This window comes from Schistocerca gregaria, chromosome 4, assembly GCF_023897955.1.
Source record: "Schistocerca gregaria isolate iqSchGreg1 chromosome 4, iqSchGreg1.2, whole genome shotgun sequence".
Classification (NCBI taxonomy): domain Eukaryota; kingdom Metazoa; phylum Arthropoda; class Insecta; order Orthoptera; family Acrididae; genus Schistocerca; species Schistocerca gregaria.
This window is the reverse complement of record NC_064923.1, coordinates 570,077,348-570,093,962: the sequence shown is the minus strand read 5'-3', so window position 1 is coordinate 570,093,962 and position 16,615 is coordinate 570,077,348. Positions and strand designations below refer to the sequence as shown.

The 16,615-nt window shown below is 38.9% G+C and overlaps 1 protein-coding gene across 1 annotated transcript in view; it reads right to left on the bottom strand.

Annotated features, from left to right (window-relative positions):
* Positions 1-16,615, bottom strand: part of LOC126365889 (uncharacterized) — a 103,311-nt gene that overhangs the window by 5,346 nt on the left and 81,350 nt on the right. The window contains exons 5-6 of the mRNA XM_050008602.1: positions 3,251-3,455; positions 1,806-2,002 (exon numbers count right to left, since the gene is read on the bottom strand). Coding sequence (XP_049864559.1) covers positions 1,806-2,002; positions 3,251-3,455 — 402 coding nt within the window. The remainder of the gene's footprint in view (positions 1-1,805; positions 2,003-3,250; positions 3,456-16,615) is intronic.

The following is a 16,615-nucleotide window of genomic DNA, read 5'->3' as shown; positions in this document are numbered from 1 at the left end:
ACAAGGAATAATTACCGAGATAGTCTGCAAAATAAGTATGTTAGCGGAAAGAGTATCATCCATAGACGATAAACAGGAACAACTTACAGGTGAGTTACAAAACCTTAGTGATGTATATTTCCAAATTCAGGACATGCAGCCCCAAGTGGACATGTCGGTAAAAAAATGTGACGAATGCAGTCAGGAAACTGCGAGCTGTGGATAAAAACTTACCTACTGAAGAACAAAAATTAAGAGTGGACCAGTTAAGTTTAGAGACAAAATTTGCCACAAAACAAAGAGATTAGATATGTGCAGATATACAGGAAGTAACTGAAAAAGCTGAAGCTGGGATGCTGGATAAGGGCAGCACCCTTGCTGAAAATATAGTGTCAGAGTGAAAAATTTCTATAGATGCAGTAGAAGAAGCTCTAAAAGAGAAGGAAAGTCAATTTCTAGCTAAAATAGATTCAGGTTTAAAGGAGGCAGAGGAAAGGTTACAAGGTGATTGTTGTGTACATAGTTCCGCGTAGTCAGTGCGTACACAACTTTCCCACTAGAGCGCACCCTGCTAAGCACAACAGAGCAGGTGCAGCGCTCATCCGTCTCCGCTCTACGAGATGGCGCTGCCATAAAGACGGACCAAATTCTGCTTCTGCCAATCCACGTATTAAAATGTAACGCAGCCAATGAGATTGCTGCTAACATAGATCCTTTTCTCCTCGCGGATCACACTCACAAAGTGATACCTGAACGCGTGAGGTATTATAACGAGTGTACAGACCTCCAATTAGTCAGTCTGCATTAGTCTGTACCAGTCTATAGTCAAGTTTCAGTCTGTGCCTAATAAGATTACCATATTCCTGTACATAACCATGAAGATAAATGTATAGACACTTTGTCAAATATCAGAGATATGTGAGAATAAGATTACCGTACCAAGACCAAAGGAACTTCAGATTGTCAATTGTAAATAGCATCCAGAACCAAGTTAAGTTATTTCTATGGTTTTTATTATTTTAACAAATGTGTGTGAAAATTAATCAAGTTCTGTTTAAAGTTGCTCACCGTCAATCTCCTACTCTAAGCGTGCAAGTGGCATTTCTATCATCTGACCTAAAGGCAGAAGATAAACACGCCACGATAAGACCACGAGACATATTGCTGACACTCGCCTACTTTGTTAGAGCGACAAGTCAAATAATCTGATGGTGTGTGTACTGAAGGTCTTACAGTACGCATATTGCTAAAACTACTGAAATTCCATAACAACATTTGACAGAAAACAAACCCATGCTTTTAGAGAAGTTAGATACTTTCACTGGTTACCCACAACACATTGCTAGCCTGCTGAAGGAAAATAGTGAAGGTTGCAGAATGCATCAACACTTGCTGGCAGCTGTAACTGTCGAGCAAGGCAGTTGCCATGCACTACGCTACAAGCAAACATAAACACGCCTGTCACTGACAGTGCGGCGTTTGTCAACATTACTTGCAGATGGAGGATTACTTAGGTATCAAAAATTTCTGGTATTTACCACTGAAGGGAAGAGAACAAACCCCTGGCCTTTATCAGAGTATTATGAAATGTTTTACCTCTTACCTGGACTGAATCCCAGAAAATTAGATTTGTTGTTGGATACACACAGGGAAAAGTTCTAGTATGGGCTATGGACATGGCACTGCATTGAAAAGTTTGAGATAATCTTTCAGGATAAATATCAGCCTGAGGCAAAACAATTGGTCTGGTCAAAATAATAAACAAATGACACACAACAATTTTGTGAAAAAAATATACACAAAAAGCAGATTTTATAAGAGCTTACCTTGCATCTGTGGCTTTGGACTCCTCTCAGATGTCCATATAATTGCCAAGAAGACAGTGAAGATGATAAAGAATGTGACTTCACTGTGAATTTTTGCAATATCATGCAAAGGGTGATACACAGGAAGGAATAGCAGAACTCCACCTGGAGTACCCAACAAAGCTGCCAGAGTGCAGTTTTTAATCTCTTGAAGGAAACTAGAAGGAGAAAGCAGATCTTTGGGTATGTTTAATTTCTTCCTAATTAGCTATCTTAAAATAAATCTCTTTCCTCCCCCCCCTCCTCTCTCTCTCACTCTCTCTCTCTCTCTCTTTCACTCTCTCTCTCTCTCTCTCTCTCTCTCTCACACACACACACACACACACACACACACACACACACACACACACACACACACACACACACACACTGAAAAGGAGAATGAGACAACAGTGATTTTTACACAGGCAGTATTCGGTAGTATTTGAACCTACCATGACTGTATACACAAGAAACAATAGTTTTGGTAGGTTGGCTTCCCTCTGACAACCATGCCTCCATCCTTGCTACCTTCCCTGTTTTCCTTTCCCTGTTGCTTCATAACCTGGGTTGTGAGTAACTAAATCCACTTTCCCTTCTTCCCTTTCTTTCCCCTCTCTCCTCCCTGATGAAGGAACATTTATTCCGAAAGCTAGGAGCTTAAATTTTCGGTTGTTTTTTGTGTCTCTATCGGCTGTACTGAGCTGAGGTAAGTACTGGCCAGCCCCTCTATCTCTTTGTTAGTAATTGTTTCACATCTTTATATGAGATTTTCCATTAATTAGTTTTGGTAGGTGAACATGTAAAAACCTCTGCTGCTTTTTGACAAAACAGTTCTGTGCATAATCATATAACCAGAAGCTGTGTTAACATGCATACCCCCCAAAAGAGAACATATACTCTGGAAAAATGCACAAAAACCAACAGACTGAATCAAACTGGGAAATATGTAGACCTCTTTTAGAACAAATTAAAGTTTTTTCTGATGAATTACAGTTTTTATTCATTAAATGTTTTCCTTGTAAACTCATGATGTAAAATCATTGTATTTTATGTAATGCTGAATAATTATACACATGCAAATTAGAGTACACAATCTATTCTGCTAAATAATGTCAAATCCTTTTATTTCATATAATCATTATTAAAACATAAATTAGTGTATAGACTCATGGCAGAACATATGTGGTATTAATGTCAAATTTTAAACTGACTTTGGCTTGTCCTAGCTCTGTATAAGATATCACAGGACTAAATGTAAATAAAAAAGTAAATATTCCTTGGAGGCTGAAAAGTATTTTTTACTGAAACTGGCTGCAGATTTTCTAAATTATAGTAGTGGGTTTACTATCTACACTTAAAAATAAAAATTTGTCCATAAGTGCATTGTACCTTCACATGCAGCAGAATTGATAAGAAACACATACCTGCCAGGTTTCCACCTTGCATCACGCCCAGCGGTGATCCAGAAACAAAAGCTGGCAGCAAATGTTGCATGAAAATAATATGAATTCCAAGGGACCCAATAATGTCGATCAGCAATGTTTGGGTCTGTGTCATGCCATGACCAGTGGATAAATTTGACTGACACTATATCATATGGTATGTCAATTAATACTACCAAGAGTCCAGCTGCAAACAACATGATTTTAAGTTACCTGCATATTTTTATCATTAAAAATGTAGTTAATTGTTCTTGTTCTTACTATTTTATTATATTGTTGCACTAAATACTAAATTCCTATGAATCAAATGATTTTAATTACTATTCTTAATTACTATAACAATAGATAACTAAACTGCTTTTACAAACAAACAAATAAAAAGAAAAAATCCCTAAACCATTACTAGATTACTGGCCAGGTGAGTACACGAGGAGACAGACTGAAGAGTGCCGTTCATATCGAGTATTGTGTTATTCATGTCCATCTACTGCAGGGATCTATAGCATATTTTACTTGGAGTGACGTGACCTGATTGAACAGATAGTTCCTTTTTTCTGTTGTCAAATTACATTTTGAAAGTACTGACCTCATAAATCACAATTGTTTGTGACATCTAATATTGCAAAAAGGATGTATCACAATAACTCAGATTGTGCAACTCTGATTTAGGTAAAGATTATAATCAGTATTTTATCAAAATACATTAAAGAAAATTTCTCTTGTGTTTCTAAGCAGTTCATTCACAGGTGTTTACGATTGTGAAAGTACCGCGCAGCGAGTTGATGGAGGCAGAGATCTTAGATATTCTTTATGGAGATGCAGGATCTGAAATTGATGATTCGTACTCTCCAGAAGAGAGTACAAGTGATGATTCAGGTATGTATATGTCTCAATTGTTCATAAAGTGAAGAGTTCATTACCGCATTTTGTATTGTGAGTAATGTTCATTACTTCACTTGCATTTAGTACCTCTTAGTACCAATCTTAGCATTATTTTTTTCTATGCAAACAATGGTACAGACCATCAGTCACCATCTGTGGTACCTGGTCGTGTGTGGCTCACTGAGCACAAAGAGCAAGATTGGTTGGAACTAGACGATCAGCCAGCACTGCCGGATGTCCAGGAGGTGGTCGGCGGAGCATCGTATTTTTCAGATGACAATGAAGAGCTTCAATATTTTAGTTATTTCTTTGATTACGACCTTATTCAGATCATCAAAAGTGAAAAGAATCTGTACGCTGGTAACTTTATTACGACAATAAAACGCAAAGGTAGCCTGAAAATAAACTCTGTTTGGCGTTAAGTGGTCGGCAGGAAAATTGCAAGAGATTTACTGATCTCTAAGTATTATTTTGCATATGTGCGTCATCACATTGCCGAAAATCAGTGATTATTGGTCAACAAACATGTTTCCGCAGACTGGATTTGTGAGTAAATTGTTGAGTTTCGATCGATTTTGCGCTACATTGTCGATGTTACACTTGAATTACAATGCCACGTTCATTAGCAGAGGCGAAGAAAAGGACAAGCCACTTAACAAAGTCAGACCTTTGTTTGATTTCTTTGTGAATAAGTCAAAATTAGTTTTCGTCCAGTCATGAATCTGACAATAGATGAGGCAATGTGTCCCTTTCGTGGTAGAACAAGCTTCAGGGTATACATGAAAACAAACCCAATGAATATGGAATAAAATTGTATACTATCTGTGATTCATCAACTGGTTATATGCTAAACTGTGATGTATATACATTTTCTGCAGGCAGTGTTGACAATAGCATCCAGGGCCTTGTAAAAAGGTTGTGTTCACAGTAGTTTGGCAAAGGACATTGCATTTATATGGATAGGTACTACACCAGTCCATCTCTTTTGGACATGTGGCAAAATAAAGCTCTTGGAGTGGGAACTGTAATGAAAAACTGGAAAGGTTTGCGACGAATATTTAGAACATTAAAATTAAAAAAAAAAAAAGATAGTTTTCAAAGGAAACTCCATGTCTTGGCAGTGAAGTGGAAGTCAAAACGAGATGTTTTTTGTCTTTTCACAAAGCATAAGTCTAACAGCACTAGTATTCAAGTGAGGACCAAAGATGGAATAGCAGAAATTGTAAAGCCAGCCGTTATTATTGATTACAATAAGAATAATAACAGCACTAGTATTCAAGTGAGGGCCAAAGGTGGAATAGCAGAAATTGTAAAGCCAGCGGTTATTATTGATTACAATAAGAATAAATCTAGGGTTGACAGAGCAGATCAGTTCTCCAGCTATTATCCGTTTGCTCGAAAAACTTTGAAGTGGTGGTAAAAGCTGTTTTCCACTTGTTTATCGTGTCAACTGTCAACAGTTTTATTTTATATAAGGAGAACACTAGGAAGAATGTATCCCTAGTAGACTTTATTCACAGAGTGGGGAAGAAATTGGCCGAGAAGGGCGGAAATATTATTCAGCAACAAGCCGCTTCATCCTCACAAATTGAGAGGACATTTGCAAGACACTTTCCAGAGAAGGTCCCACCCACAGCAAACAAGGTGAATACTACTAGGTATTGCAAAGTATGTTCAGACAGGGGGAAAACAGAGACTGGTAAGTGCATCAGGAAGGAGAGTAGATGGTGGTGCAAGGACTGTGGCGTTGGCCTTTGCAACCCACAGTGTTTCCAGGATTTTCACACAAACGCTAACTTCATCTGAACTATTAAAATACTCTATTTTACAGGTACCTGCAGTTAGACAGTCCAGTGATAATTTCTTTTAAATTAAGATACAGTAATAATAGCATTACTCAAGAGAGAGATCATGTAAAACTTTTTATCGACGATATTTTTGTGTTTTCTTCTTTAATTATTACAACCATTTGTATTTTATATTGTAAAATCAACTCACATTTATGTAAGGCTCTTACTTTTTCCTTTTAAATGATGCAAGAACCATATTCATATCATTTTTCTGTTCTTTGCAATATAATTTCAAACATCCATTAAATATGCCAGTTCAGAACCAAGTGCCGGATAAAGAGGGCAGTGTTGAAAGTGTTAAAAAATCACTTGCAGAGCTGAAGAATGTGATAAGTGGCAGAAGAAATTCTAGGACAGACTGGGTATCAAATACTATACTTTTGGATATGTAGTCTGACAGTTGCCTACCAAGTCAATGAGACAAAAGTGTATTGTTTTTATAAGTTTGTTGTTGTTGTTGTCTTCAGTCCTGAGACTGGTTTGATGCAGCTCTCCATGCTACTCTATCCTGTGCAAGCTGCTTCATCTCCCAGTACCTACTGCAACCTACATCCTTCTGAATCTGCTTAGTGTATTCATCTCTTGGTCTCCCTCTACAATTTTTACCCTCCACGCTGCCCTCTAATGCTAAATTTGTGATCCCTTGATGTCTCAAAACATGTCCTACCAACCTATCCCTTCTTCTAGTCAAGTTGTACCACAAACTTCTCTTCTCCCCAATCCTATTCAATACCTCCTCATTAGTTACTTGATCTACCCATCTAATCTTCAGCATTCTTCTGTAGCACCACATTTCGAAAGCTTCTATTCTCTTCTTGTCCAAACTAGTTATCGTCCATGTTTCACTTCCATACATGGCTACACTCCAAACAAATACTTTCATAAACGACTTCCTGACACTTAAATCTATATTCGATGTTATCAAATTTCTCTTCTTGAGAAACGCTTTCCTTGCCATTGCCAGTCTACATTTTATATCCTCTCTACTTCAACCATCATCAGTTATTTTGCTCCCCAAATAGCAAAACTCCTTTACTACTTTAAGTGTCTCATTTCCTAATCTAATTCCCTCAGCATCACCCGACTTAATTCGACTACATTCCATTATCCTAGTTCTGCTTTTGTTGATGTTCATCTTATATCCTCTTTTCAAGACACTGTCCATTCCGTTCAACTGCTCTTCCAAGTCCTTTGCCGTCTCTGACAGAATTACAATGTCATCGGTGAACCTCAAAGTTTTTATTTCTTCTCCAAGAATTTTAATACCTACTCCAAATTTTTCTTTTGTTTCCTTTACTGCTTGCTCAATATACAGATTGAATAACATCGGGGAGAGGCTACAACCCTGTCTCACTCCTTTCCCAACCACTGCTTCCCTTTCATGCCCCTCGACTCTTATGACTGCCATCTGGTTTCTGTACAAATTGTAAATAGCCTTTCGCTCCCTGTATTTTACCCATGCCACCTTCAGAATTTGAAAGAGAGTATTCCAGTCAACATTGTCAAAAGCTTTCTCTAAGTCTACAAATGCTAGAAACGTAGGTTTGCCTTTTCTTAATCTTTCTTCTAAGATAAGTCGTAAGGTCAGTATTGCCTCACGTGTTCCAACATTCCTACGGAATCCAAACTGATCCTCCCCGAGGTCCGCATCTACCAGTTTTTCCATTCGTCTGTAAAGAATTTGCGTTAGTATTTTGCAGCTGTGACTTATTAAACTGATAGTTCGGTAATTTTCACATCTGTCAGCACCTGCTTTCTTTGGGATTGGAATTATTATATTCTTCTTGAAGTCTGAGGGTATTTCACCTGTCTCATACATCTTGCTCACCAGCTGGTAGAGTTTTGTCATGACTGGCTCTCCCAAGGCCGTCAGTAGTTCTAATGGAATGTTGTCTACTCCGGGGGCCTTGTTTCGACTCAGGTCTTTCAGTGCTCTGTCAAACTCTTCACGCAGTATCTTACCTCCCATTTCGTCTTCATCTACATCCTCTTCCATTTCCATAATATTGTCCTCAAGTACATCACCCTTGTATAAACCTTCTATATACTCCTTCCACCTTTCTGCCTTCCCTTCTTTGCTTACAACTGGGTTTCCATCTGAGCTCTTGATGTTCATACAAGTGGTTCTCTTCTCTCCAAAGGTCTCTTTAATTTTCCTGTAGGCAGTATCGATCATACCCCTAGTGAGATAAGCTTCTACATCCTTACATTTGTCCTCTAGCCATCCCTGCTTAGCCGTTTTGCACTCCCTGTCGATCTCATTTTTGAGACGTTTCTATTCCTTTTTGCCTGCTTCATTTACTGCATTTTTATATTTTCTCCTTTCATCAATTAAAATGAATATTTCTTGTGTTACCCAAGGATTTCTAGCAGCCCTCGTCTTTTTACGTACTTTATCCTCTGCTGCCTTCACTACTTCATCCCTCAGAGCTACCCATTCTTCTTCAACTGTGTTTCTTTCCCCCTTGCTGCCAATTGTTCCCTTATGCTCTCCTTGAAACTCTGTACAACCTCTAGTTCTTTCAGCTTATCCAGATCCCATGTCCTTAAATTCCCACCTTTTTGCAGTTTCTTCAGTTTTAACCTACAGGTCATAACCAATAGATTGTGGTCAGAGTCCACATCTGCCCCTGGAAATGTCCTACAATTTAAAACCTGATTCCTAAATCTCTGTCTTACCATTATATAATCTATCTGATACCTTTTAGTATCTCCAGGATTCTTCCATGTATACAACCTTCTTTTATGATTCTTGAACCAAGTGTTAGCTATGATTAAGTTATGCTCTGTGCAAAATTCTACCAAACGGCTTCCTCTTTCATTTCTTAGCCCCAATCCATAATCACCTACTATGTTTCCTTCTCTCCCTTGTCCTACTGACGAATTCCAGTCACCCATGACTAGTAAATTTTCGTCTCCCTTCACTACCTGAATAATTTCTTTTATCATATCATACATTTCATCAATTTCTTCATCATCTGCAGAGCTAGTTGGCATGTAAACTTGTACTACTGTAGTAGGTATGGGCTTTGTGTCTATCTTGGCCACAATAATGCGTTCACTATGCTGTTTGTAGTAGCTTACCCGCATTCCTATTTTCCTATTCATTATTAAACCTACTCCTGCATTACCCCTATTTGATTTTGTATTTATAACCCTGTATTCACCTGACCAAAAGTCTTGTTCCTCCTGCCACCGAACTTCACTAATTCCCACTATATCTAACTTTAACCTATCCATTTCCCTTTTTAAATTTTCTAACCTACCTGCCCAATTAAGGGATCTAACATTCCACGCTCGGATCCGTAGAATGCCAGTTTTCTTTCTCCTGATAACGACGTCCTCCTGAGTAGTCCCCGCCCGGAGATCCGAATGGGGGACTATTTTACCTCTGGAATATTTTACCCAAGAGGACGTCATCATCATTTAATCATACAGTAAAGGTGCATGTCCTCGGGATAAATTACGGCTGTAGTTTCCCCTTGCTTTCAGCCGTTCGCAGTACCAGCACAGCAAGGCCGTTTTGGTTAATGTTGCAAGGCCAGATCAGACAATCATCCAGACTGTTGCCCCTGCAACTACTGAAAAGGCTGCTGCCCCTCTTCAGGAACCACATGTTTGTCTGGCCTCTCAACAGATACCCCTCCGTTGTGGTTGCACCTACGGTACAGCCATCTGTATCGCTGAGGCACGCAAGCCTCCCCACCAACGGCAAGGTCCATGGTTCATGGGGGCAGTTTATATAGATTAAATTCTAGTCTAGTAGCTATGGAAGTACATGGATAGAAAGAACAAATGCTGATGCATGGAGGAACATGCAACAGGAGAAAGGTATTACTAGTTTTTTAGCTAATTTTTTTGTTTGTTGAAGTAGACAGTCTCACAGAACATATCCACACAGACATCCACACACACACAGACTTATGGCCCTGGTGAAGCTGACTCATTATGAGAGGTTACTCCTGCTGACAACAATGGAAAGAGGGGAAAAGCATGTGGCTGAGGAACAGACAAGGGGAGGGAAAAAAGTCAATATAGTAACGGAAACTGCTGCCTCTCATTGGTAGTAGCAAGAGGGCGACTTAAGAAACAGGAAAGCAGTCAAGTGGAAAATGACAGGATGGAGAAATGAGGGCAAGGGCAAGATAAAGGGAGATAAAAGGGAATGAGCAGAGGTTTAGACCAAGGGAATTATGACAAAGAAGGGTATGCAGAAAGCACAGATTCTACGCACATATTCAGAGAGGTAGCTAGTATGGGAGAGGATCCAAATGTTTTGGGATGCCTATTTACATAGATAGACAGCTTTTTCATTTGTCCATTACTCATCTTGCTCAATAAATACCACCAAGAAGAAGATCTACATCTGCATCTACATCTACACTACACTATGTGATCAAAAGTATCTGGACACCTGGCTGAAAAAAACTTACAAGTTTGTGGCACCCTCCATTGGTAATGCTGGAATTCAGTATAGTGTTGGCCCACCCTTAGTATTGATGACAGCTTTCACTCTTGTAGGCATATGTTCAGAGAGGGCTAGAGGGTTTCTTGGGGAATGGCAGCCCATTTTTCACGGAGTGCTGCACTGAGCAGAGGTATCGATGTCGCTCAGTGAGGCCTGGCATGAAGTCGACATTCCAAAACATCCCAGAGGTGTTCTATAGGATTCATGTCAGGACTCTGTGCAGGTCAGTCCATTACGGGGATGTTATTGTCATGTAACCACTCCACCACAGGCCATGCATTATGAACAGGTGCTCGATTGTCTTGAAATATGCTATCACCATCCTCAAATTGCTCTTCAGCAGTGGGAAGCAAGAAGGTGCTTAAAAGGATCAATGTAGGCCTGCGCTGTGATAGTGCCATGCAAAACAAAAAGGGGTGCAAGCTCCCTCCATGAAAAACACGACCAAACCATAACACCGCCACCTCTATAAATTTTACTGTTGGCACCACACACGCTGGCAGATGATGTTCACAGGACATTCGCCATACACACACCCTGCCATTGGATTGCCATAATTTGTCACTCCACACAATATTTTTCCACTGTTAATGTTTACAATCCTTACACCAAGTGAGGTGTCGTTTGGCATTTACCAGTGTGTTGCGTTGCTTATGACCAGCCGCTTGACCGTGAAATCCAAGTTTTCTCACCTCCCGTCTAACTGTCAGAGTACTTGCAGTGGATCCTGATGCAGTTTGGAATTCCTATGTGATGGTCTGGATAGATATCTACCTATTACACAATATGACCCTCTTCATCTGTCAGTGGTCTCTGTCAGTCAACAGACGACGTCGGCGTGTACGCTTTTGTGCTGTATGTGTCCCTTCACTTTTCCACTTCACTGTCATGTTGGAAACAAGGGACCTAGGGATATTTAGGAGTGTGGAAACCTCATGTACAGATGTATGACACACGTGACACACACTCACCTGACCATGTTCAAAGTCTGTGAGTTCCGCAGAGCGCCCCATTCTGCTCTCTCGCGATGTCTAATGACTACTGAGGTTGCTGCTATGGAGTACCTGGCAGTAGGTGGCAGCACAATGCACCTAATATGAAAAACATTTGTTTTGGGGGTGTCCAGATACTTTTGATGACATAGTGTATAATCTGAAAACCAACATGAAGTATATGGCAGAGGGGATGTCTCATTGTATCACGTATTAGGACTTCTTCCTGTTCTTTTCATGTAAGGAGCATGGGAAGGATGATTGTTTGAATGCCTCTATGCATGCTGTAATTATTCTAATATTATCCTCATTATCCATATGTGAGCAATACATTGGGGGTTGTAGGATATTAACAGAATCATGATTTAAAGCCAGTTCTTGAAACTTTGTTAGTAGACTTCCTTGGGATTGTTTACATTGATCTTTAAGAGCCTGTTAGCATATTTTCTTCAGCGTCTCTATAACACTTTCCCCTGAGTCAAACAAACCTGTTACCATTCGTGCTGCCCTTCTCTGTATACTCTCAATATTGCCTGTTATCCTATTTGGTGTAGGTTCCACACACTTGAACAATATTCTAGAATGGGTCACATTGGTGATTTTCAAACAATCTCCTTTGTAGACTTACTGCCCTTTCCCAGTATTCTACCAATAAACAGAAGCCTACCACCTGCTTTACCCATCACTGAACCTATGTGATCATTCCATTTCAAATCTCCACAAAGTGCTGCATTGTTTTATGAAGTGCACAATTTTACATTTTTGATCATTTGAACCAAGTTGCCAATGTTTGCACCACTATGAAATCTTATCAAGAACTGACTCAATATTTATGCAGCTTCCTTCAGACAGTATTTTATTACAGATAACTGCATTATATGTAAAAAGTCTGAGGTTATTATTAATATTGTCTGCAAGATCAACAAGAATTCCAGACCCTTCTCTGGGACACACTCAAAGTTATTTGTATATCTGGTGGTGAGTCTCCATCTAAGATAACATCTGGATCCTCCATACCAAAAAGTCTTCAGTCAAGTCACATATTTCACTTGATATCCCATATGATAAAATTTTTGATAGTAAGTGTAGGTGTGGTACTGAGTCAAATGATTTTTGGAACTCAAGAAACACCACATCTACTTGACAGCCTTGATCGAAAGCTTTCAGAATGTCATCTGAGAAAAGTGTGAGTTGGGTTTCACATGATTGATGTTTCTGGAACCCATGCTGGTTGACATGGAGGAGGTCATTACGCTCAAGATACCTCATTATGTATGGGCTTAGAATATGTTCTAAGATTCTGCAACAAATTGATGTCAAAGATATTAGATGGTAGTTTTGTGCATCACTTCTACTACCCTTTTTGTAGATGGGTGTGACCGGTGCTTCCTTCCAACTAATGGTCATTGGTTTTTGTTCGAGAGATCTACATTAGATTATAGATTGAATAGGGACTAAGTCAACTGCAAATACATATAGAATCTGACAGGGATGCCATCACACCCTGCAGCTTTGTTCTTTTAATCATTTCAGCTGTTGCTAAATACTACTGACACCAATACTGATTTCGCTCATTTTTCCATTGCTACGAGTATTAAATGAGAGCAATTATCTTGGATTTTCCTTTGTAAAGAAACATTTGAAAAGAGAGCTAAGCATTTCAGCTTTTGCTTTGATACCCTCAGTTTAAGTTCTTGTCTTATTTGATGCTCGAACATCAACTTTAGAGCCACTAACAGCTTTACATATGACCAGAAATTCTTTGCCTTTTGTGGAAGATCATTTGACAATATTTTGCTACAGTAGTCATTGAAGGCTTCACACATTGCTCTTTTGACTGCCAAATGCATTTTATATGGCATCTCTCTGTCTACATCACTATGCTTCGTTTTACACTTATATGCAGTAGTCTGTTTCTTTAGAAGTTTTTTTTAAGTGACTGTATACCATGGAGGTTCTCTCCTATTAGGAATTGTTCTATGGGGTACATATCTGTCCAGTGCATGGTCAACTATAGTTCCTCTAGATGCTCTTTCCCTGAGCTGAAAGTCCCAACTTCCTCATTCAGAGAAGTCACTACTGATTTTTTTAATCTAATTTATTGAATATATAAATCTTTCTGCTTGTTTTAGTTGTCTAGGCACTATGGTAAGCATTGTTGCCACAAACATGTCATGGTCACTGATACTAATCTTGATGTGGATGTCCTAAAAGAGATCAGGTCTATTTATTGCCATTAGATCCAATTTATTCCCAAAATGAGTGGGGTACTGAACTATCTGTTCTGAATAGCTTTCAGAGAAGGCATTTAGTAATGTTTTATATAATCTCTTATCTAGCCCACAACTAACAAAACTATAATTTTTCCAATTGCTGGTTGGATGATTAAAGTCTCCAATGATGATTATGGTATGTCTAAGTAAACTGAGGCTTTCTCTAAAGCTTTTGGTTACATCAGGAGATGAGTCTGGTGAATAATAGAAGGATCCAATTACCATTTTATGCCCATCCCTGATATTGAGTCTTGCCCAAACTTTCTCAAGTGCAATATCTATTTTGGTTGACTTATGTTTCGTGTCTACTGTGCCGAACACACTACCTCCATTTTCCATTAGCCTATCCTTTCAATATACAATTAAATTTTCCCCAAAAATCTCACTGCTATTAATTTCAGATTTCAACCAGCTTTCTGTACCTAGTATTATATGAGCTTCACGGTGTTTTAGGGGCACTTCGAATTCTTTCACTATTCTATGAATGCTCTGGCAGTTAACCTCTAGGATTTTAACATTCTCACCTGCAGCAGGCATTTCTTTCAATTTTACACTGATCTGGGTTTCCTACAACTATCATTATGTGGAGTGGATGGAGAGCTGCTAATAAAAACAAAAATCATTGTGTGTACCCCACACTGTCAGCTACATGGGTAACAGCCTGTGATGTATAGTGCGCATCTGACCCACTTAAGGGGTCGTACAGTTCTCAACTCTATGGTACAAGTCCAGGAAGTTGCAGCGTAGCTTGTCACAGAACCTTCAAAGTCCCTGGTTCAATCTTTCCACTTGACTCAGGATTAAGGTATTTGTCAAAACACAAACAAACAATAGGAACTTAATCTGTACACTGCATTAACAATAAACGACCAGTATGCTGCTTATGCCAGCATAATTTAACTTAGTAAATTAGAAAGGTAGATGCTAGTCTGAGAAAAGCTGCTGCTTCTACTTTATTTGTATTGGATGATCACTGCCTATTTCCTTCTGCTAGCTTAATATTTACTTGACTACATTGGTGGTTTATTTTTTATCTGATTCTTTTTAGAAAATAGTTCTCAACATCTATAAATGCATAAGCCTGTGTATTGTATAACATACCAATATTTGCCATGCACATATGTGATGAACACTTTGACTTGCCATTTAGATAACAGAAATATTCAGTGTTGATTGTAGATAATCAGATAATTTGTGTGATCCCCTAATGAGAAATATTTGTAATTTTTGTCTGAACTGGTATGGTATCCTCATTTTGTGCATAAGAGGGAAATTGTTGAATATCTTTGTGCTGGAATACAAAACTCTGCTATGAACCCTCAACATGGAAGCAGAATATATATGAAAATCATTTTTGTGTCTTGTAATGTGACTGTGCAAATCACAATTCAGCTCAAACTGATTTTCATTTTGAGTAACAAGAAGCATTACATAGTAGATGGAAATGTACTGGGAAGCAGGCATAAAAATTCCAATATGCTTACATCTTTCTCCATACGAGTACTGTATTTACTTTAACTGCACTGCCTCAGAAAATAATCCCATGAGGCAGCAGGGAGTGATAGGATGTGAAACAAGCTAATAGTCTTGTTTTTAGAATAAAACAATGAAAAATACTTTGAAGATTAAAACATACTGAACGAAACTTCTTGATTAATTTATATACAGGGTGTCCCACAAAGGAGTTTATAACTTTAATGACTGAGGAGGTATTAATGATAACCTGATCTAATTGTGATTATATGGTGCTCTCAAGGCTAGTGTGTATAGTCGTGTAAATATAAAGATGGGTGTAAATGTGTCCTTGGAACAAAGAAAGTTGATTTTTTAAAGTGTTGTTGGAAATTTGAAAACATGAAAGAAGTGCAGAGACAATGGCAGTGTCTGATACTACACCACCATCACATGTAACAATAATGAAACTGTGCAACAAATTTGAGAGGAAGGGACAGTGTGGCAGAAAGAAATCAGTAGTGGATGAAGGAGGAGTGGATGCAGTGGTACAAAGTTTCACAAATCCCATAAGAACTCCACACATAAAGCTGCATGTAAATCAGGTGTAAGCAAATTAAGTGCTTACTGCATTTTAAAGCAAGCAAAGTGGAAACCTTATATACCCAGGTTGCTTCACATGATGAATAAGAGTGATCTGGATAGGTGCCTCAAATTTTGTGAATGAATTTGCAATAGTGAACATTGTTTGGTCTGATGAGGTGATATTTAAACTGAATGGAACCATCAATCACTATAGCTGTATGTACTGGGCAAAAAATAACCCACATATTACAGGAGAATGAGCTGTTAATTTGCAAGTGATAGATGTGAAGTACCATATCATGTTGCAGGAATGAACTGTACCAGCTGTTCACCAGCTGTACTGAGCTGAAGATTGTTTTCTTTTTTTTCATCAAGGTAGTGCACCATCATGTTAACATCATGACGTGTGGGAACTCCTCAATGAAACATCTGTTGACAGGTGAACAGGCCTATGAGGAAGTATGAGTTTCCACGCAGATCTCCTGAGCTATTGCTGCTAGACTTAATTCTGTGCAGAACTCTGAAGGACACTATCTACACCACAAAGCCACAAATGTGTGTAAATTCCTAAGGGGCCAAACTGCTGTGGTCATTGGTCCCTAGACTGACACACTATTTAAACTAACTTATACTAAGAAAAACACACACACCTATGGCTGAAAGAGGAGGGGCTGCACAATCTATGACATGGCGCCTCAAACTGCTCAGCCACTCCATGTGGCATACACAAAGCCACATTTGCAGTATGACTTGAGAGAGGTGATTGTGAGTGCCTGTGTATCCATTCCAGTGGCAACCACAACACTTGTGTATTGATCTGTTCCACAGCATTGCAGATGCTATAC